Source organism: Mercurialis annua, linkage group LG3 (assembly GCF_937616625.2).
Source record: "Mercurialis annua linkage group LG3, ddMerAnnu1.2, whole genome shotgun sequence".
Taxonomy (NCBI): domain Eukaryota; kingdom Viridiplantae; phylum Streptophyta; class Magnoliopsida; order Malpighiales; family Euphorbiaceae; genus Mercurialis; species Mercurialis annua.
The window spans coordinates 75,191,945-75,219,287 of record NC_065572.1 but is presented as its reverse complement, the minus strand read 5'-3'; the positions used below and the strand labels follow the sequence as shown (position 1 = coordinate 75,219,287).

The 27,343-nt window shown below is 34.7% G+C and overlaps 1 protein-coding gene and 1 long non-coding RNA gene across 2 annotated transcripts; one reads left to right on the top strand and one right to left on the bottom strand.

Annotated features, from left to right (window-relative positions):
- Positions 1-16,011: 16,011 nt before the first annotated feature.
- Positions 16,012-16,755, bottom strand: LOC126673316 (uncharacterized). Its single transcript, XR_007639282.2, has 2 exons — positions 16,485-16,755; positions 16,012-16,354 (listed from the first exon to the last, which is right to left on the bottom strand). It is a non-coding gene; the product is annotated as an uncharacterized LOC126673316 (long non-coding RNA).
- Positions 16,756-17,428: 673 nt separating this feature from the next.
- On the top strand, positions 17,429-19,784 carry LOC126673315 (scarecrow-like protein 8). The gene has a single exon (XM_050367407.2). The coding sequence runs from the start codon at positions 17,574-17,576 to the stop codon at positions 19,527-19,529; it is 1,956 nt and encodes a 651-aa protein (XP_050223364.1). The 5' UTR covers positions 17,429-17,573; the 3' UTR covers positions 19,530-19,784.
- Positions 19,785-27,343: the final 7,559 nt, after the last annotated feature.

Genomic DNA, 27,343 nt, shown 5'->3' with positions numbered 1-27,343 from the left:
TTAAGATGCCCTAATATAGAATAAAATGTTTATTTTAATACAAAGACTATTCGAATGTCATCTTGCATATCTAGAAAAAAAATTATATAATTTTCTGACAGTGTAAAAAATCCTAATTCATCAAATAACTGCATTATTTAAGTTTAAATCGGCACGAAAGATTGGATCAAATAAAAAAAGAACACGCATGTGAACATAAAAATAACCGTAATATATACTGGAATCATAAAGTTTTGAAATAAAAAATAATACTATTGAAAATATATCTAAAAGTAAAACAGTATAAAAAAATATAAATGGAATGAAAAGTAATTTTCAACAAAAAAGGATGAAAAACCATCCCTCCCTACAAGAAATATAAGGTTCTGTTGATAAATATAGGGAGAGTTTTTCAGAGACGGAAGGCACTTTTTTGGTTCATAACATTTGTTTTTTTTAAGAAAGTTTTTACTGTATAATATTTGTCGCTTTATAATATTAAGAGAATATATATTTAACTTCTATTAGTAAGATTAAAAAATCAACATAAAATAGTAATTGTCAATGCATAAACAATTTTTAAACTGTTTATAAATTAAAATTTTTAATTTGTACGAATAGTTTAACACGGAAAATTTAATGATTAGGAGGAAGTATTTGTTTTTGAATTAATAGCTTAATTAGAGAAACTCAGCTAATAATTTCTTATTTACAAATAATAAAATAAAGCATCGGTTATTCACAAAAGAGGATGTAACCAGTCCAATTTGCAACCAATAAAAAACAAAAACTAATATTCTGGAAGTATGGATTTCGTGTGGCACAGCTGATACATAGCGTGTGCGCGTCCCAACCTAAAAGTGCGCGTTGTTTTGTTTCCATTTTAAAGTAATTAATTAATTAAATTTTAAAATATCAGTTTCCAGTCGGCGTTGATGGATTCCCAAATTCTAACCGGTTACCCCGGTTAAGTCGATTCCTTCCAACCGAATATATATATGGAGCCACAATATTATTCTTTAAATGACATGAATGCCCTTCCTCACTATTAGTAAATTTTGTATGACAGTATTATTTTAATGTGTATATTTAAATACTTTTTCTGTTTTAAAGTAATTATTTATTTTATTATTTTCATACGGTTTAAAAGTACGATTAAAATTTTAAAGATTCTGATTGATTAAAGATGGATAAATATTTAGAAAGAAAAAAAGAAAAAAGTTGATGATCATATTGAAATGAAAATTTGTACTATAAGATTACAAAAGAATTTTATTTTATAATATTTTTTTTAATTTATAAAAGCAACAGCCTTTGTCCAGCTGCGGTGCAACCATCCAATTAGCCATATTGTATGAGCCTATCAGCGGTTCAATTGAATATTAGTAATTGTTTTATTTAAAAGTGAACTAATTAAATTATTTTAAATTCTCAATACAATCAAAATAATTTGGTTGATTTGGTTGAGTACATTTGTTTTAATTTTAAATAAAATTGTATTAAATTTTTATTAATCAAACTAACTAGACTTATTGAATTAATCAAAATATTTAATAAATTTAACTGAAATATATCCATTTATATATTAATTACATAAATGAAATAAAAATTAGATAATTTGTGGCTGTATGTTAAGAAGAATTTTTTAGAGGAGTTGGGTTAGGCAAGATAAAAGTGGCACATGTGGTGTTACTATGAGAGTTGAATGTGGAGGAGAAGAAATGTAATTTTGCTAACCAATTTCTCACTACAATTGCTTTTTTGGCTTACACGCAACACTCGTATCAAATGTCAAATATTTGGTTGCATTTTTAGCATCATTTTGGGATTCTTGAATCTCACTTCTCTTTTTTTTTTTTTAATTAATATACATACACAAACATATTTAATGAAAACACACAAATCTTATAATTTGTACTGAAAAGTAATTAAAAAAATTAAATATTTAAATAATATAAATTACATCAGAAATAATTAAGCAAATAGTTTTAAACACTTTTACTTAAAAAAGTAAACTTGATGTCTTAACTTATTTATTAATAACTTAATTTATTATATAATTTAATAATATAAATAAAAAATAAAAAATAAATTGTATATTTTTTAATTTAGTATTATCTTATTAGTAGCCACATTATTATGTTTTAAGAAATACAAATTGTTATAAAAATAATAAAGAAATAATGAATTCTTTGTGTACAATCTTTATTTCTTTTTGAGGAAATTTTATATAATCTTTTACTCTACCGCTAATTAGAACTTTTGTCCACGTAGTTTTCAAAGACCATAGTTGACCCCACTTCTTACCTCCTCAAAAGGTTGAAGGGTTGATTAGACAAATAAATAGGTCAACTTGGCTACAATTGCAGTGCAGGCTAATATTGCGATGAACAAATTAAATTAAGAAGCATCAACTAATTAACAACCAGATTCCAACCTATACAGCCAAAACCATATTCGCAGATAAGGAATTTCATTTTTGATGTCCAACCAACCTAATCTCAAAATGTTATGACATTATTAATCCACCACTAGCTGGTTTTTATTTTACTCCAATAATTTAAAAAAAAAATATTGAGTAGTTTTGAGCTATTTTTTAGTTATCTTGTCACAAATAATAATATAATAGTGTAGTCCACAGATGACGTGGTAAACTGGATCTATATAAAAATTTCTCTATTGAATGAACATTCTAATATTTGTAGATTCCAATATTTATTTACGAAGATGCTATTTTATTTTAAAATTGCTCCAGTTTTCGAGCCAAAATCAATGAGCAGTCGCGATTTTTAAATTTGTCGGTCAATATCTGTTAACTCACGTATAATTATTTTAATTAATCAGATAAAATATTCACAACCGTTTTTATAAATTGTCCTTAAATTGTGTTATTGCGGTCTGTAAATGTATTTAATTTGATTAAAGGATTAACTGACTTAAAATTAAAAAATATTATCTTTAATTAATGAATATGACTAAATACGAGTTAATTAACTTGACATGTAAGTTTATATATTGCAATAATCCTTTACTCCAAAATTTATTGCGGATAATTCGTTTACGGCCACCACTTAGGAGATGACCGACTCGAACTATCATTTATTTAAAGATTAATTATAAATTTTATTGCGTGTTCAGTTATAACATGATTTTAAAAATTGAATAACATATAAATTTAAAACTTTAAAAATTACATAGATATTTATATCTTAATAAATTAATATATAACCGTGTTCAGCTATGAATAACATATAAAATTAAAACTTTAAAAATTACATAGATATTTATATCTTAATAAATTAATATATATAATAAATCATATGATCTTTATATTTATTTGTACAAATAATAAATTAGCGGACCATATTACAAATTACTACATTAATTAATTATGTATACCACACCTAAAAAAAATTAGATAAATTAAGAATATAATTTTAAATAAATAATATCAAATAAGTTCACGATATCGTCATTTGGAGTTGCAAAAAATGGATCTAAAAATCATATGTAACTAATAATTTTTTATATTTTATCGTCTTTAAATGATCATGTATATTAGATTATTAATATTACTGATTTAATTTTTAAATTCTATATTTAAATAATAAAAATATAAATGATGATAAATGTTAAAAAAAACATCCATAATAATTTTAAATATAAAATCTCAATACATATATAATTGAAAAATTACATCCAACAATCTCAAATATACAACATGAAAAATAATAAAACTATAATTCACGTACAGTGCACGTGCACATCAAACTAGTTAGCCAAATATTTTTATCACATAGTCCTTTCGTCCCATTATACTTAAACAAATTTTTTATTTTGGACGTTCCATTTTAATTGACAATATCTATCTATAGAATGCTTTTCATACTAATTTTTTTACCCTCTTCAATTAATGCATTTAGAAAGCATATTTTTGAAAAGTTGTGATGTATTTCAGTGAAATGTGCAATTAATTTTTTTTCAATTAGAATGGGACAGAGGGAGTATTTAATACTAATGAAAAGTAGTTGCAAAATCAAGTTGCAAAATCAATCTCGAATCAACTCTTTTCTTTTTCGGATGAAAAAATCTCTGACGGAGGCCGACCACTTGTTAGGGGCGAAACGCGACTATCTGGATAAAATTCCGGATATGCTAGTTTTGGCATTACACCGCCGGACCTTCTATTTAATACGAATCATTTTATGAGATATGAAATTTGAAATTAAATTCTTTAAATCTCATACTTACTATCAGTGGCGGACCCAGAATTTTATTATAAGATGGGCAAGATTGTACTAAATATTTATAAGAAGGAAAAATTTAAAAATTTAAAGTGGTTAGTGCTATAAATTTTAAGGCCGAAAAACTATACTACTAACGTGTATATTCATATTTTTCAAAGATTCGAAATAATAAGGTGGTTAACTGCCCACCATAAACTCTTCCTAGCTCCGCCCCTGTTAACTGTCTATACTTGTGACCTATAAAGCCAATCAGTTATGGCCTAAGTAGCACGGAAACGGAAACGGGAAACGGGAAACGGAAACGATACGAAACGGACACGGGGAAACGAAAGTTTTTCAAAATGAAGGACACGAAACGTGGGGGAAACGTGTAAATAACAAAAATTTAGGGATATATTTATAAAAATATTATTTAAATATTTATGATAATTAACAAAATAATTCAATTTAATGTACTAAATATTTAAAATTTTAAAAATATATGAAAAATATAATACAATTCAACACAAATAAGTATATTTGTTGTATTGTGGGCAATGCGAATGTAAAATTTATGGGTAACTAGTTAGATTTTTTTATTTGTGGGTAATAATTTTAAATTTTTTACAAATTTTAATTTTTATTATTTACAGAAACGGCCTGAAACGTTTCGTACGGGTGTCCAAGAGTTTCCGGTTTCCGAAACGTTTCCGAAACGGGAAACGCAACTTTATCGAAGTTTCCGTGCTTCTTAGGTTATGGCTAATCTCGAATCAAATTGTTAGAGTCTCTCCAAAATAAAAATCTTAATTCTCTTTTATATTAATGGATATGAATTAAAACTGTGTAATAATCAGTTGATGAACACTAATAAGAAGATGGGTCCGTAACTTCAAAGAAGAATCTTTAAGTACACATCATTGAGGTCGCAGTCAATTAAAATGTACCGATTTATCCTTTTTATATTTATTTTATTTACAGCCAAGACAAACTCTACTATATTCGAGGAAGGTGTTGTGATCCATTTTTCCATTATTTTTCCTGTCTTCTTCAAGTCGACCCAATCTCATTATCAACCCATGTTTTTTAACTAATTATTTTTATTCTGTGTCATGAAATTATAATTTGAAATTAAATCATTTTCAATTATATTAATTAATTAAAAATAATATTTTTTTTATTTTTAAATTAATTAAACAAATTACTCTGCATTTTAAAATCAAATAAAACCAAATTTGAATTGTCTTGATTTCTAAACTTACTCATACTATATAATTTTGTTTTTTTTATAAAGTTAATTGATCTAAATAGCAGAGAGTGAACAGTTCGATTTTAACACCAAATCACAAATTCAAAAACTAAATTTACTCTTTATTCAATAAAAGACCCATGAGTATCTCTAATGGAAAATAAGATTACTCCTAAAAAATGTAGTATTATTAACTAAACATTTCTTATTAGTAAAAATATATTTCTGACAGTATTTTCTAAATAAATAATTATTATTAGTATGAATTATAAGTTTCAAATTACATTTAGGCTAAATTAATTGACAAACATAGTTTTTATATAAACTACAATATAACAGTAAAATTAAGAGGACTTTCATTATAAATTATATTAAATGGTTTATAGTGAAATTTAATATTCAAAATTGTGATAAATAAAAAAATTCAATAATACTAATTAAAAATGTGTAAAAATATATTTTAAATAAAATCCAAGTATGGCTATATCTAAATGAATAGCTTGAGTTTTTTTTTTATCATAAAATGAGACATTGATTAAAACTCAGAAGCCGAAGGAAAATCTTCAGTAATACAATGCCAAATGTGATTAGGAACATCCTCCATAATCACAGAAACGTCCGAAATAGATAAAGCCCATCTAGCTATCGCATGAGCCGTTTTGTTATTCTCTCTACGAGTGAATACAAAACTAATATAATTAAATCTCGGAACCAAGCACAGAATATCCTCCATAACAAGCCCTTGATGCGAAACATCGATATAACCATTACAGATTCTCTGAATAACTGAGAGGGAATCACTCTCAACAATAATTTCTGAAAAGCCGCACTCTAGAGCAATGTTCAAACCAAAAAGAATAGCCAAGCTCTCCCCATAAGCAACATTATGAACTGCATCCATCTTTCTCCCCGCCGAAACCATTACCTGACCAGCCCTGCTACGAATAACGATGCCCAAAGCTGACGTAATCCCATCTGCTTCTACTGCAAAATCAGTATTTAGCTTCAACAGATTTGGGGCCGGAGGGATCCATCCAGTTGGAGACCGCCCCTGTGCAGCACCTTCCTTCGGTTCGTCAGAAGGCTGAATAATACCTTCTTTGCAACTCAACAACACAGCAGCTACTGAATCCGTCTTTCCCTCATGGAGCAACTTATTTCGGGCATTCCAAATCTTCCAAAGCAACACGACGAACAACTCCAGATCATCTTTACTAAGCTGTTTCACCATTTGCTCAAACCAGAAATACATGTTCTGAACATCAAGACCATCAACCCTCAACCCTAATGGCGAAGCCAGCCATAATCCACGCACCCACCCGCAATTCTTAAAAACATGCAGAATTGACTCTGAACATTCACCACATCGGGGACATCCATTATCCGTAACCACCCCTCTATCCCGAAGAACATCAAAACAAGGAATGACGTTAGATAGAACTCTCCATACGAAGTGCCTGATCTTCGGAAGAACGCGAAGTTTCCACACTATCTTCCAAATTTGAGAATTCGAAACTGACGACCCGCTGCATTCATTAACCAAACTTGCCAACTGCTGCACAACATGATACCCCGATTTAACCGAATAATGCCCATTCTTTGTGTGTACCCAAAAAGCTTTGTCTGCAGGAAACCGATGGCTGATCGCCATCCCCATAATACAATCTGCTTCAAAAGGGAGAAAGGAGGCTTCCACCACATCCCGCTTCCATATTTTCAGCTCAGCGTCAATAAGACAGCTAACCCGAGCATCTGAAGCCAAATTTTGGCAAACCAGCGGTCGCTTAACTGACTCTCCACAGATCCAACGATCAGTCCAGACATTAATATCAGCTCCATTACCAACTCGCCATCCCAACCCTTCTTTTATCAAGTCAAAAGAGTGAGTGAGACTACGCCAAAAATAGCTAGGGGAATATCCATTCCCCGCAGAGAGAACTTCACACCGAGGGTAATATTTGGCCTTCAAAACCCGAGCACATAGAGAGGTCGGGCATGTGTAAAGACGCCACACCTGTTTCGCCAAAAGCGCCAAATTGAACGAATAAAAATTTCGAAAACCCAATCCACCCTCCCCTTTTAGCGTGCACAGCTTGCCGGAATTAACCCAGTGCAACTTTCGCTTATCATCACCATTCCCCCACCAAAAACGATTAACTAAACTCTGAATATCATCACAAAAAGTCTTCGGTAAAAGAAAACAGCTCATGATATAATTTGGTATGGCCTGCGCAACAGACTTGATCAAAACTTCCTTGCCTGCTCGAGAGAGAGTCTGTTCCTTCCACCCCTTCAACTTCTTCCATATCCGCTCTCTAAGGGTCCCAAATACTATTTTCTTAGACCTGCCAATTATAGTAGGAATGCCCAAATATTTAGGAAGATGAGAAACTTCCTGAAATGAGAACAAGACCTTAACCGCTGCCCTTCTTTCGTCTGATACCTTCGAACTGAAAAAAATTTCAGATTTCGCAAGGTTTACTTGTTGCCCTGATTCTATCTCGTACACCTGGAGGATATTCTTAATCACCTGACATTCTTCCATTGTCGCCCTTGTAAAAAGGATACAATCGTCAGCAAAAAGAAGATGTGTAATACTCGGGCTCCCCCTACAAGCACTAGCCCCGTGGATAAGGCCGTTGTGCGCAGCGTTACTTATAAGAGCAGACAACCCTTCAGTGCAAAGGATAAATAGGTATGGAGAAATCGGATCCCCTTGGCGAATTCCTCTACTTGGCTTCAGAAAACCTTTAACTTTTCCATTCACAAGGAAAGAAAAAGACACGGAGGACACACACGTCATGATCAGCCTGACAAAATGAGCGGGAAAGCCCAACTTCATCATAACTTGCTCCAGATAGAACCACTCCACTCTGTCATATGCTTTGCTCATATCGAGCTTAAGAGCGGCTACCCCCGTCTTACTCTTAATTCGGTGCTTCATGGAATGAAACAGCTCAAAGGCAATAATGGCGTTGTCAGTAATAAGCCTACCTGGAACAAAAGCACTTTGTGATTCGTGTATCGTGTCCGGAAGAACCCTTTTCAGTCTATTAGCCAAGACTTTGGAGATTAATTTGTATAACACGTTACACAAACTTATCGGACGAAGGTCTTTCATTGATTCGGGCGATTGGGTCTTCGGAATAAGAGTAAGCCAAGTGTGATTTAGATCATTGGCCATAATGCCAGTTTGGAGGAAGCCAAGAACAAAACGAATAACATCTTTCCCTACCACGTCCCAGTAGGTGATATAAAAAAGAGCGGACATGCCATCTGGCCCTGGGGATTTGCTCGGGTGCATTTGCTTGAGAGCAGCCACCACCTCCTCCGCTACAAAAGGAGCTGAAAGCATATCGGAATGCTCTAGTTTTAGGAAACCGTTTAAAGCCTCCAACGTTTTAGCACAAGATTGATTACCCGAACTATTGAACAGCTTACTGTAAAAATCTTGAATAATCTTGTCTATCTCGAGCTCACTATACTTCCAATCGCCCATCTCATCTTGCAACTTCTTGATAGAGTTACGTTTCTCCTATGAGACGCTTTCATATGGAAGAACTTTGTATTTCTATCTCCCTCTTCCAACCACACTGCTCTCGATCTTTGGCGCCACATAATCTCTTCATTTTTAGCAGGTTATTCAGCTCCGCTTGGACAGCCCATCTCTGCGCAGCTATGGGGTCTGAATTGGACGACTGGTGTAAGCGATCCAGTTGCTTAATCAGCTTACGTTTCTGTTTATAAACATTACCAAAAACCGAAGAATTCCACCCTGACAACGACGCTGCACAGCTCGCAATTCTTTGAGTTACTGGAACTTGATTCATATTATTCCACGCTTCCTTGACCATCTCTAAACACTGTGGATGCTTTACCCACATAGCTTCAAACCTGAAAATACGATTTTTACCTCCAAACTCTACGTTCTCAGGCGCGTCAATACTGAAGTCAAAAGACAACAGGATCAGACAGTGATCCGAAGCAATCCGACTCAGGTGAGTAACAGCAGCTGACGGGAAAAGAATGCACCAACTCGAAGAGGCTAAAAATCTATCAAGACGCTCTCTGATGTTATTCAGACCTCGGCGACGATTATCCCAAGTAAACCGAAACCCAGACCAGCCCAAGTCCTTAAGCGCACAGTCATCAATAGCTAGACGAAAACTCTCCATCAACTGGTTTTGTTTAGGTCTACCTCCCTCTTTCTCACCGTTCAATAAAATCTCATTAAAATCGCCAAAGACGAGCCATGGTATAGGGGAAACACCACACAGGCGTCTCATTAAATCCCATGTCAATCCTCTTGAACCTGTTTCTGGCCAGCCATAAATCCCCGTACCTCGCCACCTCTGATCAGCAAACTGAGAAGAAAACTCGAAATCAATATGATTCTGAGAATAGCTCAAAATTTGAATAACCATTTCTTTTTTCCACATCAAAATCAAGCCACCACTGCTGCCTCTAGCATCCACCACAAAGTAATTATAACTAGAAAACGAAAACTTAAGAAAATTTAACTCAAAAGAACGAAGACGAGATTCCATTAAAAAAATAAAATCAGGGACATTAGCTCTAACATAATGTTTTAGAGCACGAACCGTCCAAGGATTCTCCATCCCTTGGAGGTTCCAGCTAAGCGTTTTCATTGCACTCGGCGAGACTGATTCACAGTTTCCGCCGCATCTAGAGAAATCTGATCAAGTCCAGCATCTGAAACTCTATGAATAGCTTGAGTTAACTTGGCATTAAAGTGATAATGAAAGTATAATATAAGATTTTTTTATGTTATTTCTTACTTTTTTCTGTGTTAACGCGTCAAATCACAAGGCAATTTTTAAATCTGTTGTCATTAAGAAGAATTTTGGGTTAGTTAAATTGTTGTTGAATTATGGGATTTATATACTAGCATTCCCTTGGATCGGTTGGACTTGTTGTGTTATGCGATTCGACTTGTTAAGAAAATATACCAAATTTTAATTTACTTCGACCAATCCTTGTCAATTAAAAATACATCTAATATATGACTTTTACTATTTTTTTCTATGCACTTGCAATATAGAAATTTAGCTTACTATATCTTAAATAAATATATGTTATTTATTAAACATGAAAAAAATTTGAAAAATTTGAATTATTGTTTGCAAAAAACCAAGTTTGAACCTTTAAATTTATAATTGAAAGTTATTTCGGTTTAATGTTTTAATCAAACTAATCTAAAAAATTACATAGGATTTGATTAAACTAAAACTAATTAGAAAAATTAATATGTAAACATCCAGAGGCGGACTTAAAAAAAGCATATGGTGGACAGTTGACCATTTTAATATTTTAAATCTTTGAAAAAATATGTATGTATAATCTAATATTATAGTCTTTGCCTTAAAATAAGAAACACTGTCCACCTTAAAATTTATATTTTGTCAATTTTACTCATCTTATAAATTTTCTGTATAATTTTGTCCAGTCTTGTAAAAAAAATTCAGGTCAGCCACCGGAAACATCCTTCCTATCTTTTTAACCTGTGTAAATAATAATATATCAATAATCTATTTGTTGTATTATATATACTTGAAATTGAAAATTTCTCTAATACAATAAATGAAAATTATAAAATGGAAAATTCGTTGATGGCAGTTTTATATTTTTCTTCTATTTACGTACATGGAACTATAAATAATGATACGTACAACTAAATAAATCATAAATTAATAACTATGTAATATTTAATTTTTTTTTTATCATGTAATCATATAGGTATTTTTACTTTTATAAATAGGGTTTAATATATTTTTGGTGTCTCAACTTTTTTAAAAATTACATTTCGGTGTTTGAACAAAAATTTATAACGACCGAGTAAGTGAACTTGTTAAAAACTTACAAGTTGGTTGTTATTTCCGGTTTCTGACAGAAATGGTGATGTGGAGTATGACATGGCTAAAAGACAGAGGGTAATATTAATAACATGGAATTATGATATTTATTAAATGAAATGAACACATGTGACAGTCACGTGATCACGGAAATGACCTAATTTGCCCTTCATCTGACAAAACGGGACTGAGTTACATGAAGTTAAAAAATTAGGTTAAAATTGAGGGAAAAAATTACTGTGAATTTGTGCGATTCGATCAAGATTGAAATCAAGAGCAAGAAACTATCAAGATTGGAAAAGGGGTTTGAAGAACGCGATTGTTGTGCTTGATTTACGTATCTAAAGCAAATTTCTTGAATGATTATCACCATACAATGACAAGGTATGTGATTTCTGTTAGTGATTAGGTTATTTAACATTTTTTTTCTTTATTCTTTGATGATTCTGTAAACTCATTATTAAATTGTAGAACTCTGTTTTACACCCATTTTTTTATTATTTATTGAAGTGTATTTTTATATATGTTAGTGGCAGGCCTGTGATTGATCTATACTGGGGGGGTTATTTTATTGGGGACTTACGAGGCATTCAAAAGGTTTATGATGGGGGAAGATTGTGGCATGTGGATATTGATATAGAGAAGTTTACTTTATCGAATTTCACCATTATCACACAAAACTTGCTAGGAAATAGACAAATTAGCAAGATTCACTTTAGATACCCAGGGAAATCTTTAGCACATGGGTTGAGGCTTTTAACTGAGTGGTCAATTTCAGACTTGGTGAAGTTATTAATAGAGCATAAAACAGTAGAGGTGTACACTGAGCATTATGCAGTTACTGGTGAGGGTAGTTTAGGTAATGTCTCTATAACTGAGGGTATAAATGACATTAACACTGAGTCACTAGAGGCAGATGAGATAAGGCTTACAGATGTGGGGGTTGGACATATTAATGATAATAATAATGGACAGCAAAAAGATAGGAGTGAGAGTGAAGGAATTGCAGCTACAGAGGTAAATGCAGAAGGAATTTTTGCTAGTGAAGGTGGTGGAACTGAGGCTACAGAAGGTAATGGAATTGCAGCTACAGAGGTAAATGCAGAAGAAAATTTTGCTAGTGAAGGTGGTGGAACTGAGGCTACAGAAGGTAATGGAGTTGCAGCTGATGAGGAAGAACCTTCTGATGAGGAAATTCTGGACTGTCCTTATATGTCCTCTGATGATGAGTTGGTAGAATCTAGAGCTAGTCTGAGGGATTTCAAGGAGAAAAAGAAGCAGCTAGCAGATAAAATCAAAGCTTACAAAAACAATGAAGAGGCAGAACCTTCAGCTGAAGCAACAAAGCAAGATGTAGAGGAAGATGGAAGTGGGACTGATTATTGGGATTCAGAGGAAGAGGATGAATGTTACAGTCCAGTCACAACAGATGAAGAAGATGGTGATCATGCACAAAGGAGAAGATCTAGACATCCATTGTTCAAAAGTAAGGCAGATAAATTGTCTTTTTGTCTGGGTATGAAACTAAGTGGACCAGATCAGTTCAAAGAAGCTCTTGTAAGATTTTCAATTCAAGAGAGAAGGGAGCTTAAGCTTGTGAGAAACACACAGAAGGAAGTTAGGGCTAAATGTGTTAGGACTTCATGCCCTTTTCAGATTTATGCTTCTGAGGAAACAGAAAGCAAAGCATTTTTGGTCAAGACCTACAATCCAGAGCATACTTGCATGGTTACATTCAAGAATAGAAGAGTGACTACTAAGTGGTTGGCTAAGAATTACTTGTGCAAATACAAGTCCCTTGCACGCATGAGATTAGTTGACTTGCAATCCTTAATGAGAACTGATCTTAGGTTAGCCATGAGCTTAACTAAAGTAAAAAGGGTTGTCTTCCAAGCAAATCTAATACTTGAAGGTGAGGTTAAGGAAGAGTTTGCATTGTTATGGGATTACCTTGAAGAGATTAGAAGATCAAATGTTGGCAGCACAGCTGTTATGAAAGTTGAAAGACCTTTGCCTGAGTCTTTGCCAATGTTTCAGAGGTTATACATCAACTTTGACTGTTTGAAGAAAGGATTGCTGCATGGATGTAGAAGGGTGATTGGGCTAGATGGATGCTTTCTGAAAGGAAATGTTAAAGGAGAGATTCTAGCAGCTGTTGGGAGGGATGGAAACAATCAAATGTTTCCAGTGGCTTGGGCTCTAGTTGACACAGAAAGAAGAGAAACATGGGATTGGTTCATCCAGTTGCTTGCAGATGATCTTGGACTCAATCTAGGGTCAGGATGGGTTATTATCAGTGATCAACAAAAGGTAAATGTCAATTACATATGGACTGTTAGTTAGTTATATAGACTATTATTGAATTTATGGGCTGTTAGTTATTTATGTACTGTGAATTGGTTTTGCAGGGCTTGTTAGATTCAGTAGCTGATTTGCTACCTAGAGCAGAACATAGGTGTTGTGCAAGACACCTATATGCTAACTGGAGGAAAAAGAATGGAAGGAGGGAAGATTTGCAAAAGCTTTGGTGGAAGTGTGCCAAGTCCTCCAACATGCCTGATTTCAACAAAAACATGGAGGCAATGAGACAGCTCACACAAAAGGGATTTGATGACATGCTAATCACTCACCCTAGACACTGGTGCAGAGCTTACTTCACAACTGAGGTAAAATGTGACATTGTTGATAACAATTTAATAGAGGCTTTTAATGGTAAAATTATTGAAGCTAGAACAAAGAATGTTATTGCCATGTTAGAAGACATAAGATCTTTAGTTATGAATAGGTTGCATACCAATAGAGATCTGGCAACTAAATGGATTGGTGATTTTGGGAATAGGATAAGAAAAAAGCTGCATGAGAGCAAATTACAGAGTGGTAATTGTGAAGTTTTATATAATGGGGGTGATGGCTTTGAAATAGGGCACCTTGGAGATAGCTATGCATTTAATTTGAAAAACAGGACTTGCCCTTGTAGACAGTTTGATTTAACAGGTATACCCTGTCCTCATGCGGTTTGTGCCATTGCATACCTAGATGGTAATCCAGAAGATTACATCTCCCATTGGTTTAGGAAAGAAACATACTTACAGGCATATATGTATCTAATGCAACCAATGAATGGGAGAAAATTTTGGAAAAAAACTCCATATGACCCACCTCAGCCCCCTCCATTCAAAAAGATGCCTGGCAGGCCTGCAAAAAATAGAAGAAAAGAAGATGGAGAAGCATCTAGTGGTTATAAATTATCCAGAAAGGGCAGAGTCATGACTTGTCAAGTCTGTTTTCAGAAGGGCCATAACAGGAAAAAGTGCCCTCAAGCTCCATCAAGTGATACTAATTTGAATAGGGATCAACAGCACACTAGGGAGCATCAACAACAAACTGGGGATCAACCTTCTAGAATTTCAAAACTGCCAGTAAGTTATTTAATGCATATATTTGTATACAATTTTTTTTGACTTGCTGTGATTCATTGATATGCCAATATTTGTTTTCAGTTTGTGAGAGCAACACATGGGGCACAAAGCAGTAAACAGAGTGAAACCTCACACTCAAATAGTGGTGTCACCAATCCAGTACTCTCTCCTAGAAGGTATGCTGAAAATGTTAGGACATTTGTGAGAAAGAATCCAGTTGTGCAAAAGACTCCAACTTACATTCCAGGAATACATACACAACCTGTTAGAGGATATGGTGTATACAATGACTTTGAAACAAACACTTTTGTGACAAATGTAAGTTGACTTGCTGTTATTTATATGCATTAACTATCTTAGTGGTTGTAAGTTATGGTTGTAAGAAATGGTTCTGTTTTGTCTTGTTATTTGCAGCCAAAAACTACAAGTCAAAGGGTTGCTTACAGAGAAGGTTTAAGAAGGGTTGGAAATGAACCTGAACCAAAGTTCATGACTGATAGAACAGTGGGTTACAAGAGATGGGGAAAACAATGTGCAACTGCATCAGAGCCACAGAAAAGAGCAAAAACCAGAGCCAAAAAGAAGAACAAAAAGAGTACAGAAGCTGAGTCTTCAGTGCCAATTATCCCTACCCAAGAGTCCATTAGGTCTAAACCAGCTCCAGAGACATTGCCGGGATAGTCTACATCATGATTTTGTATTTTGTCTAGCTTAGGTTGTTCCTAAGTTTTTTGGTTACCTTAAGTAGCGATTGAACTCAAGTCAATCTGGTTTATGTAATCTATTTTGTCCTACTGATACAATTGAAGTCAATCTGGCTACTAAGGGTTTTTGCCTGTGTTGTTAGTGATTAGCAGCAACACATGAATGTTACATTTTGTAGTAGACATATTACTACTTAAAATTGTGAAATTACAATTGAATCAAAAGTTATTCTTCAAGTTTTTTCTTTTGTTTATAATTAAGAGTTTATTTCAATTGTTTTGCTTAGTTTATGGGTTAAAAGTTTTGAAGTTACAATTGAATTTGAGGTTGTTCAATTACAGTTTTACTAGTATCAAACATACAAATACAGGCTGTAATATACTTTCATTCAGGCATTTCATCAAACACCTTCACTGCAACAATATACCTAACTTATTTCAGGTATTTAATTCAGCCATTGATCTAGTTTAGTTCAGGCATTTAATCAAACACATTTACTACATCAAATTCAACTCAAAATATATTTGCAACATCTTCATTAAAAGCAGTAAACACATTCATTTCATTAACCCAAAAATCTACAAAGTGCTTTCCATTTTACAAATCTCAAAAACTACCAAACAATACAGATTTTACATCAAATTACAACAATCAATTCACTTAAAGATGAGAATTACAATTGAAAATATTGCCCACGCCCATAAGAATTTCTCTCTTTTCCAGCTTCTTGCAAGTTCAGCTTCTAAACTTCCAATCTTTCTTAATAACCCAGGTATAATTCGATTAGCTCTTTCGCACATGTCGTCATCGTTCCATCTAAAATAGCTGCAATCTCCCATCTCGCATGTCATAAACTTTCGTCCCGGATTTCGTTCTGTCCATGAAGTTCGTTGTATGCTTCTCCTGTCACAATAACAAAATTCCATTCTTTTTGAACTCATTGATGTGAAAGAAAGAGTAGAAGTAAAAGAAATCAGAAATTTTAGAGGAAGAAGAAGAACAAGTCCTCTGTTCTTAAGTTAAAAAATATTACCGTTATAAGGGCTCTTTAGTCTTTTTAAAATTCTCCAATCCCTAAATTCCATGTCATATACATTTTAATTAATATTTGCCTATGTGTAACTTCATTAATCCACATAACATGCGTTTTTAAGGGCTACCGGATCGAAACCGGAAATAACAACCAACTTGTAAGTTTTTAACAAGTTCACTTACTCGGTCGTTAGAAATTTTTGTTCAAACACCGAAATGTAATTTTTAAAAAAGTTGAGACACCAAAAGTATATTAAACCCTTATAAATAATCATTTTAATGGTTGGGGCTTGTCCGACGTAGGCAACTTTTTTGGTTTGAAATTCCTGCACCAGAAGTAAAATACGGTAACTGCCACGTGCAAGTTATCTCTCCAACAACAACCGGCTACTTCCAGTCACAACAAAACAGCTAGACTGTTACTACTACGCTTTCAAATTAGCAAAACCCCAGCTCCAGCTACAAAAAGTATTTCAAACTAACGGTGCAGTTACCAAAACTTCTCTCAATGCACTGCCACGTGTTTTGACAAGTCCTTTTCATCTCTGTGCTGGATTGCATTCTGTAGCTTATTTTCCTTGGCTTCATTTACATACTTCGTAACTGTACTGTCAGCTGATCACTGCCCGCATAAAGATCATCTCATTCTTTCCCACAAACTAATACTTCAAAATATTTATCCTCCCATCCCAATTAAAAAACGGAGCGTGGTTTCACGATCATTATAATGTAGGCCCCACTCGCGCCGTTATCACGCTCCTATTGGTTATAGTTATCCACGCGTCGCGTGTAAGCGTGGTTAATATTTCCTAACGAAACTCTTGCATGGTATAGGCAAAAAAGAGTGTGAAGTGGCATAGTTAATCACCGTCGGATGCGTTAGAGAAACTAAGAAACCGCTAGATTATAAAACAATCGGGCGGCGAAGAACTCACGCCAAACATACCTTATATTATTATTCATCAGAATCGTTTCAATGTGTCTCTCTCATCTTTCATTTATTCATTTAACTATTTTGACTCTGTCATGCGTTAATTCTTTCAGTATCTAACTCTTCTTGTTCTAAACGTAATAATCTTCTTGTCCGAAGATGGCGTCTGGTTTTTCCGGTAGCGGCTCAGATTTCTTCTCCGGCCTGGCAGCGGGTAGATCCCTAAATAACAATCAGTCTGGGTATAGAGCACAGCTTTCTCAAATGTTTTTAGACCAAACTGGGCAGATGACTCAGACTCACCCACCACGAACCACCACCAACAACAACAATTTAACCGCTCAAAGCTTGATCGGAAAACGATCGCTTGCTGATTTTCAAGCGCATCATCAGCAAAACTATCAACAGCAAGGTAACATAAACCCAGCGCTGAATGGTCTTCTTCTACGGTCAGTTAAGCCAAGGATGTACCAACACACATCTCCAATATCAACTCTTTCTCCGATCGAATTCTCAGCCAATTCCTCGCCGGAATTGCCGTCTTTTTCGTCTCATCAGCGTTATGGGGTGCCTCTGCTTCAGCAGCTCAGGCCGCAGAACATTAATCTTGGGTCTGGAGGAGTACCCACCATTCACTCTGTTAATAATCACCTCTCATCCGGTGTGCTTAATTACATGAACACGCTCCAACATAGTAATCGCGGCGGCGGTGGAGGAGGAGCGGTTAACAATAACGGAGGACAAGACACGCAAAAGAAGATGATGGATACATTACAAGAGCTAGAAAAACAGCTTCTCGATAATAACGAGGAAGACGAAGGTGACGCAGTTTCCGTTATAACTAACGGTACTGACAGCGAGTGGTCGGAAACTATACAGAATCTCATGACTTCTTCGAATCCAAACCCTAACCCGAATCCGAACCCGATTTCTCCATCGCCTACATCTTCCTCCTCCTCGTCATCAACTTCAGTAACGACTCCAGCTCCCAATTGCTCTAAACAAACACTAATAGAAGCTGCTTCAGCCATTTACGACGGCAAAACTGACACCGCCGCTGAGATCTTGACGCGTGTCTCTCAAGTATCAAACCCAAGAGGTAATTCTGAACAGAGGTTGATGGAGTATATGTGTACGACTCTCAAGTCTCGAGTTAATTCTGCTGATAATCCACCTCCGGTGACCGAGTTGTATGGTAAAGAACATATTTCGTCAACTCAGTTGCTTTATGAGCTCTCTCCATGTTTTAAACTCGGGTTTATGGCTGCTAATCTTGCGATCCTCGAGGCCACGGTGGACCAATCTACAAGCGTAATCGGTTTTCATGTGATCGATTTTGATATTGGCCAAGGCTGTCAATACATGAATTTACTCCACGCGCTCTCTGAGCGGTTGAACGGGAAGCCGGCGGTAATCAAGATCACGGCGGTTTCTGATAATGGTGTGGAGGAGAAAGAGAGGTTGAGAGTGGTTGGTGGCACACTGAGTCAACTCGCTGAGAAATTCGGTGTTACGTTACGTTTTAATGTTGTGAGTTGTAAACTTACTGATCTGAGTCGCGAGTCATTAGGTTGTGAACCTGATGAGCTTCTGGCTGTTAATTTCGCCTTCAATTTGTATAAAATGCCTGATGAGAGCGTATCCACGGAGAATCCCAGAGATGAGTTGTTGCGGCGCGTTAAAGGATTGGCGCCGCGCGTGGTGACGTTAGTGGAGCAAGAATTGAATACAAATACGGCGCCGTTCATGGCGCGCGTGAATGAGACAAGCTTGTATTATGGAGCATTATTCGATTCGATTGAGTCGACAGTGCAGAGAGATAACACGGAACGAGTTAAGGTAGAAGAAGGACTGGGTCGGAAACTCGCCAACTCGGTTGCTTGCGAAGGTAGGGACCGCTTGGAAAGATGCGAGGTATTTGGGAAGTGGCGGGCCAGAATGGGAATGGCTGGGTTCGAGTTCAAACCACTGAGTCAGCACATAGCTGAGTCGATGAAATCACGGCTGAATTCTGGAAACCGGGTTAACCCGGGTTTTACTGTAAAAGAAGAGAATGGTGGGGTTTGTTTCGGTTGGATGGGGAAAACTCTGACAGTCGCGTCTGCTTGGCGTTAACTTCACTCTCTCTTTTTTTCTCTAATAGTATATTATTATTATTAATTGTTGTTATTACTATTAGTATTACTAGTAATTCTTAACTTTTTCCTGAGAAATGGAAACCTAAAGCAAGAGAAAACAAAATCAAAATAAATAATAAAAATGAGTGATTTATTTAGAGAAAAAAAGATATTTGCTTTGGTTTGCATTGTTATGATTATTGTTATGATGTTGTATAGTGTGAATGTATAAAAAGCCTAATAGTTTGGTAAATAGCAGCTGATTTGGTGTTGTTTTATTAACAATTAATTAATTATAAGGGCTCCACTCGATAAGATTTATTTTAAAGGTTGCAGTTGGAGTTATTTTTGGTTGTCTTTGGATGTATATTAATTATTGCGGGCTTTAAATTTATGCGTCGGAATCAATTAATTCGTACTTAGCCATTTAATACATTAGAGACAATCTCTCTAATTTTAAGTCAATTAACTCGAAAATTGTACAAAATTCTGCGGTGATCTAACTTGAAGGTTAATGACCCTAAAGTTAGAGAATTGTTTTTATAAATTAAAATGATTTAGTATGAGTTAATCGACTCTAACATATAAAATTAAAGGACCTTGGTAACCCTTTCTTCAATTATGTATCTAAGACTTTCAGATGCTTCTGTTACAAGATTTTGTTGTGCACCCAACTCTAAAAATTTAGCTATGCTTTGTTACTACGTTTAACTCTCTTTAAAAAATTGATATCTTTTTATAGTATGACTAAATAATATACTGATAATTTTTAAAAATAACTTCTAATAGAGTGCATAAGTATATACATATGAAACTAGGAAGTTATTGAGTACTTCATTTGAGTACTTAATGAAGAAATACCGTATGAATAAGAAATTATGTACTTCCAATTTTACAAGCAACATAAGTAGACATGAAGAAAAAGGCAGGTACTTGTTATGGTTGGTATTCACATTTTCCATGCTTACCTTATTATTCTCTTGATGAAAACTTTACTTTCTCAAATTGACTTTCTTTTCAGTTTTTTTTAATAAATAAACAAATTTTTCCAATACATACAACGTAGCTGAATACATCGAGACGAGATTCGAGTTATTTGAATTTGAATTTGGACGACATTTGAACTATTCCAACGCAAGTTTGGGTCGAGGTCTTTTGATGAATAAACAAAATTAATTAATGAAAAATTATTATTAAATCCGTTCAATTTTTTAGTATAAAATATAAAATTTAACATGTTAGATATTGTTTATCACTAGATCAAAAGATATAGTTGTTAGTCGGGGTATTGACTCTTTCTTTTAAGAATATTCCGTCAGAATGTCATAATTCGATTATAACTAGACCTAATTTAGTCTCTATCACGAGACAATTGATACTGTTAATTTGATTTAACCCGACCTATTAAGATAATATAGACTTAAGTAAGGCTCGTTGAGACTCGTGAACTCCACGAGCTCATTAGTTGATACTCGAGTTGTTTGGGCTCCAAACTTTTCGAGCCGATCTCGAATAACACGGAAGGAATCTAAATTGTTTACATCTTTACTCTTGTTCATGCACCATGCTCCAAAAAATTCAATCCGAGTGATGGTGATAATGTGCAGAGGACGAGAGTAGTGGTTGAAGCTATGAAGTACTATTATTGGGTTGAAGCTTTGAAGTAATATTAAAAATATGAACTTAAAAATGCATATAATCAACTACTAGTACTTTTTATGCAGACCTTTCTATAATTCCCGCCATCTGCTCTTTATTTAATTTCATTTTCTGTTTATTTATTCTTGGTGGAAGAAACATAATAATATTAATAATATGGGCAGAATTAGAATCATGACAAGTTGTAAATAGTTATTGTTGTGTAACCTAAATATGGTAAGTTGAAATGCACATATCACCAATAGTAGCTTCTCATTTAATAAAAAGTAAACAAATTACCCTCTATGTTTCATTGAGCATCTAACATGTATTAAAAAATATATGACAACTCCAAGGCGCAAGTGAGTTGTTAAGGCGCTTTTCTAAATTAAGTGAGATCGCGGGTTCGAACCGTACTCACATATGTGACCGTTTAAAATTTAGTGGTTAGAGTCCACCTCCCGCAAAGGACCTACACTACTCGGATGAAAATTAGTTTAAATATGGAAGGTTTAAAGCTGTCGTCTCATAGTTGAGACCCGTTTAGCAAACCTCATTGACTATATACCCAAAAAAAGATATATACCGGTTCTCCGGTGTATTTTTGAGATCTTGGTTTCGAATTTCTATAGAACCAATAATTTGTGGCCGATTTAAAATTTAAAAATCTAACTATTAACACAATTAAATTTTATCTCTATAAAAAAAATACTGTGTATTTTTTATTAATAATTGTCTTTTAAATATATATTTAAAATAATAATAATTTACCTAGAGAATATAATAACAAAACATCTGAAATAGTTTATTTGAAAAAAATAAAATGTTACTCTTAAAATGAAACTATAAAAAAATAGATCTTTGGACAAGAGATTAAGAATTAAAAATTACTTATAAGATCATACATGGGTGAAATAAAGTTACAAGAGTTCATTTTTACAATCAAATGTTTTGAGTTTGAGTTGGGACATAAAGCAACATTCTATAAAAAATTATCTGATTTTGTTTTAATTAGTTTAGACAATTTTTGTCTTGACAACTAGAAAAAGGGAACACTTTTGTGAGAAATTGAACCATTTCTTAACATATTACTTCCCAATATCTATATCATTTGAATTATAACTCATTGATAGTTGAGACATTTATTTCGTTTTAATTGTATAAAAAAAGATAATTTTTATTATTATTAATAGGATAGTTTTTCTTCGGGGTATTGGCGAAACAAATCCCAACGTTTTATTTTTTTTAGCAATTTAAACCTAACGTTTAAAATTTTACGAAATAATTCCTAACCTTTTTAATTTTTGCAAATTGTAGCTCAAGTTCTAATTCCAGCCATTTTATTATCTTTTTAGGCTATAAGTTGTAAAAATACAAATCGTTGGGATTTAATATGCAAAATTTTAAAACGTTGAAATTTAATATACCAATAATATGGCTGACACATAAGCAAATAGTGTCCGAAAAATGACTTGGGCTACAATTTGCAAAAATTATAAAGGTTGAGATTTATTTCATAAAATTTTAAACATTAGACTTAAATCATAAAAAAATTAAAACGTTAAGATTTATTTTGTCAATATCGCTTTTTTATAATAGTACTTGTAAAAAATGTTAAATGCACAATTTTAACAAAAATGGGTAAAAAATGATGAATTCGATCAAAAATGGGTAAAAAATGATGAATTCGATGAGGTAGTAATAATGAAATAGAAGCAGAGAGTGAAATAAAAAGATGAATAATATGGTCAAGACATTGTTGGATATGACAGGCTGAATAGATATTTTTTTTTTTTGGTCAATCACCAAAAGGAGCAATTTTATTGCTTAAAAGGAGAGATACACCCTACAACTCAAAGGCCCAGAAAAAGAAAAGGCCTAACAAAACAAGGGAGGACAAGCCCTCACCTAGGGAAAAAGCCTTCTGAACAAGGCAAAACTACAACAACCCCAACAAATCCTCAGCTGCTATCTCCTCATCAAGAAAACAGCACAACAACAAAATCAATCCTCAAGCTACTAACTGCACTAACCATCAATCTAGAGCCCAGTCCTACGCAGACCTAGCTCAATGTCTCATCTCAATACTGTTTTTTACTTTATTGAAAACAGCATCACAGGATTGCTTTCTCTTGTTGAAGATCAAGTCATTCCTAGCATTCCAGATTTGGTACACTGTTGCACAGAAACCATTTTTTCTGTCTTTAGCAGTTTTAGATTTCCCTCTCCCTCTTCTTATAAAGAAACTGACCTCTCTATTCCAGCAATCAGGACTTCTGTTAAAACCCAGATAGACTAGGACCTTTTTCCAAATCTCTGAAGAGTATGGACAAGTGAAGAAAAGGTGCCTAGTTGACTCACTAGCTGAATTACAAAAGCTACACTTATCATCAGGGACACAGCCCCATTTAAGGAGTTTATTTTTTGTATTCAGCTTGTTATTAAGTGCCAACCAAGTAGTGAAGGAATACCTGGGCACATTTCCAGTATACCAGATCAGGTGATGCCAACTAACTTTGCTTTTGTGGGGTAAGAGCTGCTTCCAGACACTACTGGTTGAGAACAGGCCATTTGGGCTAGGCCTCCAGGAGATTTTATCTCTGTTTGAATTGGTTTGGTAGTTAGACTTAATATAGTCCCATGCTTCTTGAGTACAAGTATCAATAGGATCTGGTAGATTCCAGCATTGATCTTTGATGCAGTCTCCCACTCTAGCTGTTTTTGGAATTTCTGAGTTTTTAATACAGACCTCAGGAAATTTCTCAGTTACAGACTTGCCATCCATCCAGGGATCAAACCAAAAGGAAAATGAGCTACCATCACCTAACTTGTATGAGAACATGTTGTAAATGACTGTTCTTAACTTGATAATCTGACCCCAACTCCATGAAGCATTGTTTGGCTTAACTATTCCCCAAAAACTCATTTTCTTCAAGTTAATTGTGGTAATCCACTTAGCCCAGATTGAAGGCTTCTGGATGACTAGATTCCACACATGTTTAGTAATTGCAGCAATATTACCTATATGAACAGGTTTGATCCCCAGACCTCCTTCACTCTTCCTGCTGCAGACTGTGTCCCAATTGACCAGACCCCCTTTCTTACTGTCATTAGCACCAAACCAGAGGAAGTTTCTGCAGACAGATTCAACCCCTCTAACTATTGACTTTGGTAGAATGAAAAGAGAACACCAGTAGACATTCATGCTAAGTAAGACTGAGTTAATAAGCTGCAGCCTACCTGCATATGAGAGATTCTTAGAAGTCCAGTTGGCAATTCTTGCTGTAATCTTTGCTATCAACTCACTGCAGTGAGACTTGGACAGTCTAGTGGTTATAAGAGGCACTCCCAGATACTTGATTGGGAGACTCCCTTCTTTAAACCCCATGACATCAAGAATAGTATCTTTATTACCTGGATCCCCATTGAAGAAAACTGCACTTTTAGCTCTGTTAGGAAAGAGACCAGACACTTTAGCAAACTCTTCCAACGTGGATTTAATGACTTTAACAGAGTTCACATCACTCCCACAGAATAAAAAGAGATCATCAGCAAATGAAAGTTGAAACAACTTCAATTTCTTGCAGTTTTTATGGAAAATAAAATCTTTGGATTGCCCAATCTTTTTACTCATTAATCTGGTGAAATACTCCATGCACAGCACAAAGAGAATAGGAGAGATGGGGTCTCCCTGCCTAAGCCCTTTCTTACCTTCAAAAAAACCAATAGCTTCACCATTAACCATGATGGAAAACTTCACAGTCCTAATGCAAGCCATGATAATTTCAATGAATTTGCTAGGGAATCTAAAACCATATAGGACCTCTTCCATAAAATCCCATTCCAGAGAGTCATAAGCTTTCTGAATGTCTATTTTCATAGCACAAGAGCCTCCATCTCCTCTGTGGTAGTTGTTGACAATCTCATGAGCCACAAGAACATTATCTGCTATGCTTCTTGAGGGGATAAAGGCAGATTGGGTGTCTCTTACTAAACCACCAATAACTTTGCAGATTCTATTAGTGAGGACCTTAGAGATGCATTTATAAATCACATTGCAGCAAGCTATTGGCCTGTAATCTCCAGTAGTAGAAGGACTGTTCACTTTAGGAATCAAGGTAATAATGGTAGCATTAACTTGATTGAGCATTTTTCCTGTGTTGAAGAAGTCTTTTATAGCCTTGGTTATGTCAGCTCCCACTATATTCCAGCTCTTTTTAAAGAAATCACTTCCATAGCCATCAGGGCCAGGAGCTTTGTCTCCATTGATAGAGAACATAGCATTTTTAATTTCAGCATCAGACACTAGCATGCTCAGCATTTCTCCCTCCTCTCCTGCCAGGATCTTGCCTTCCATGAAAACATTATGATCAACATGAGTCCTCCCTGGTTTATTTGTGCCTAGAAAGTCCTGATAGTGGTTCAGAATTTCTGCCTTAATAGTCTCAGGGTCCTCAGTATAAGAACCATCTCTTAAAGTGAGAGATCTAATTCTATTCTTTGTCTGCCTCTGCTTAATGCTATTGTGAAAGAACTTGGTGTTCTGGTCACCTAAGTTAATCCAAATGGCTCTTGACTTTTGTCTCAGTATATCCTCCTCCCATTTAATCATTTTATATAAATGACTACTGAAAGCTCTCTCCTCTTCCTGCAAAATTTGATTCCCAGGATCAAGATTCAAGTTCTCTTGTAAAGAATTCAGCATACTCCTAGCATCTTCAACTCTTTTGGATATATCAGAAAACTCATCTTTGTTTAGCTTTCTAAGCTCCTTTCTGAGAGCTTTCAACTTGCTGTATACTTGAAACATCTTGTACCCATTCACATTTTGATCCCAAGTATTTCTGACTGTCTCCAGAAACTTGTCATGCTTACACCAAGCATTGTAGAATCTGAAACAAGATTTTCTATCAGGCAGGGGAGCCTTCAAGGTAACAATCATAGCTGAATGATCAGAGATTCCAGGGGTGAGCACTTCATAGAAAATATTTTCCCAAAACTTAGCTCCTTCTTCATTGATGAAGCACCAGTCAATTTTCCTCCAGACTCTACCCTCTCCAATCTGATTGTTGCACCAAGTGAAATTATGGCCAACATGACTCATTTCATCTAGTTTTGCCTCCCTTATCCAGTTTTGAAACTCCATGGCAGCTTGAGAGTCAATATCATTGCCTCCCATCCTGTTCCCATTATCCAGAACAACATTGAAATCTCCTATTACTATCCATTTTCCATACATCTGGTTCCCAATAGCACCCATGCTGCTCCATAAATCTTTCCTTTCAGAGGCAACATAAGAGCCATAGACAAAAGTGCACCAAAAAACTTCCTTGTCATACTGAATCTTACAATGAATAAATTGCTTGTGAACTTCTGTCATAGTCACTTCAATTTCATTCTTATTGTAGATAACCCAAATTCTACCCATTTCAGAACTGTCATAATTCTGAACCACTTCCCAATCATGTAACTTCTTTTTTAAGTTTTTCCAAACTTTATCAAAACTATTCTTGTTAACTCTTGTTTCAATTAACCCTATAACTTTCAATTTTCTTTTTTTTTATCAGAGATATAACCTCTGACTGCTTTAGGGGGTTGTTAATTCCCCTAACATTCCATGCTCCTAACATCTAGCAATGTTAGGGGGCTTGGTAGGATTCCTGCCTTTCCTACCTTCCCCAATCACTCCAACAGTCTTACAATTTCTACTCTTCTCACCATCAATATCCACAACAGTATCAATATTCAATTTATCAAAAGGATTAAGGCTTACCTGAATTGGAGGCATTTCCTTTTTTCTTCCAGGAGAAACCTCAACAACAATATGCTCTATGGTCCCCTTCTCTTGAATAGGACTTTGTTGTCTCACAGTTAAGTCTTCATTCTGAGTAGGAACACCTTTATCACTCTCAATCTTCTTAGGCACTACTCTGCAATTACTGTTGGAATGCCCTAATTTGTTACACTTAGTGCACTTTTGAGGCCTCCACTCATAATCAATCCTCTGACTGAACTGATTGCCTTTCTCATCCTGAAGAATGACATTCCCTGGGAAAACTCCTGTAATATCCATTTCTACCAAAACCCTAGCAAAGGAGAGTTTTGTTCTGTTGACAGTGCATTGGTCACAGTATAGTGGAGTCCCACATATACTACCAATCTTGCTAAGCATCT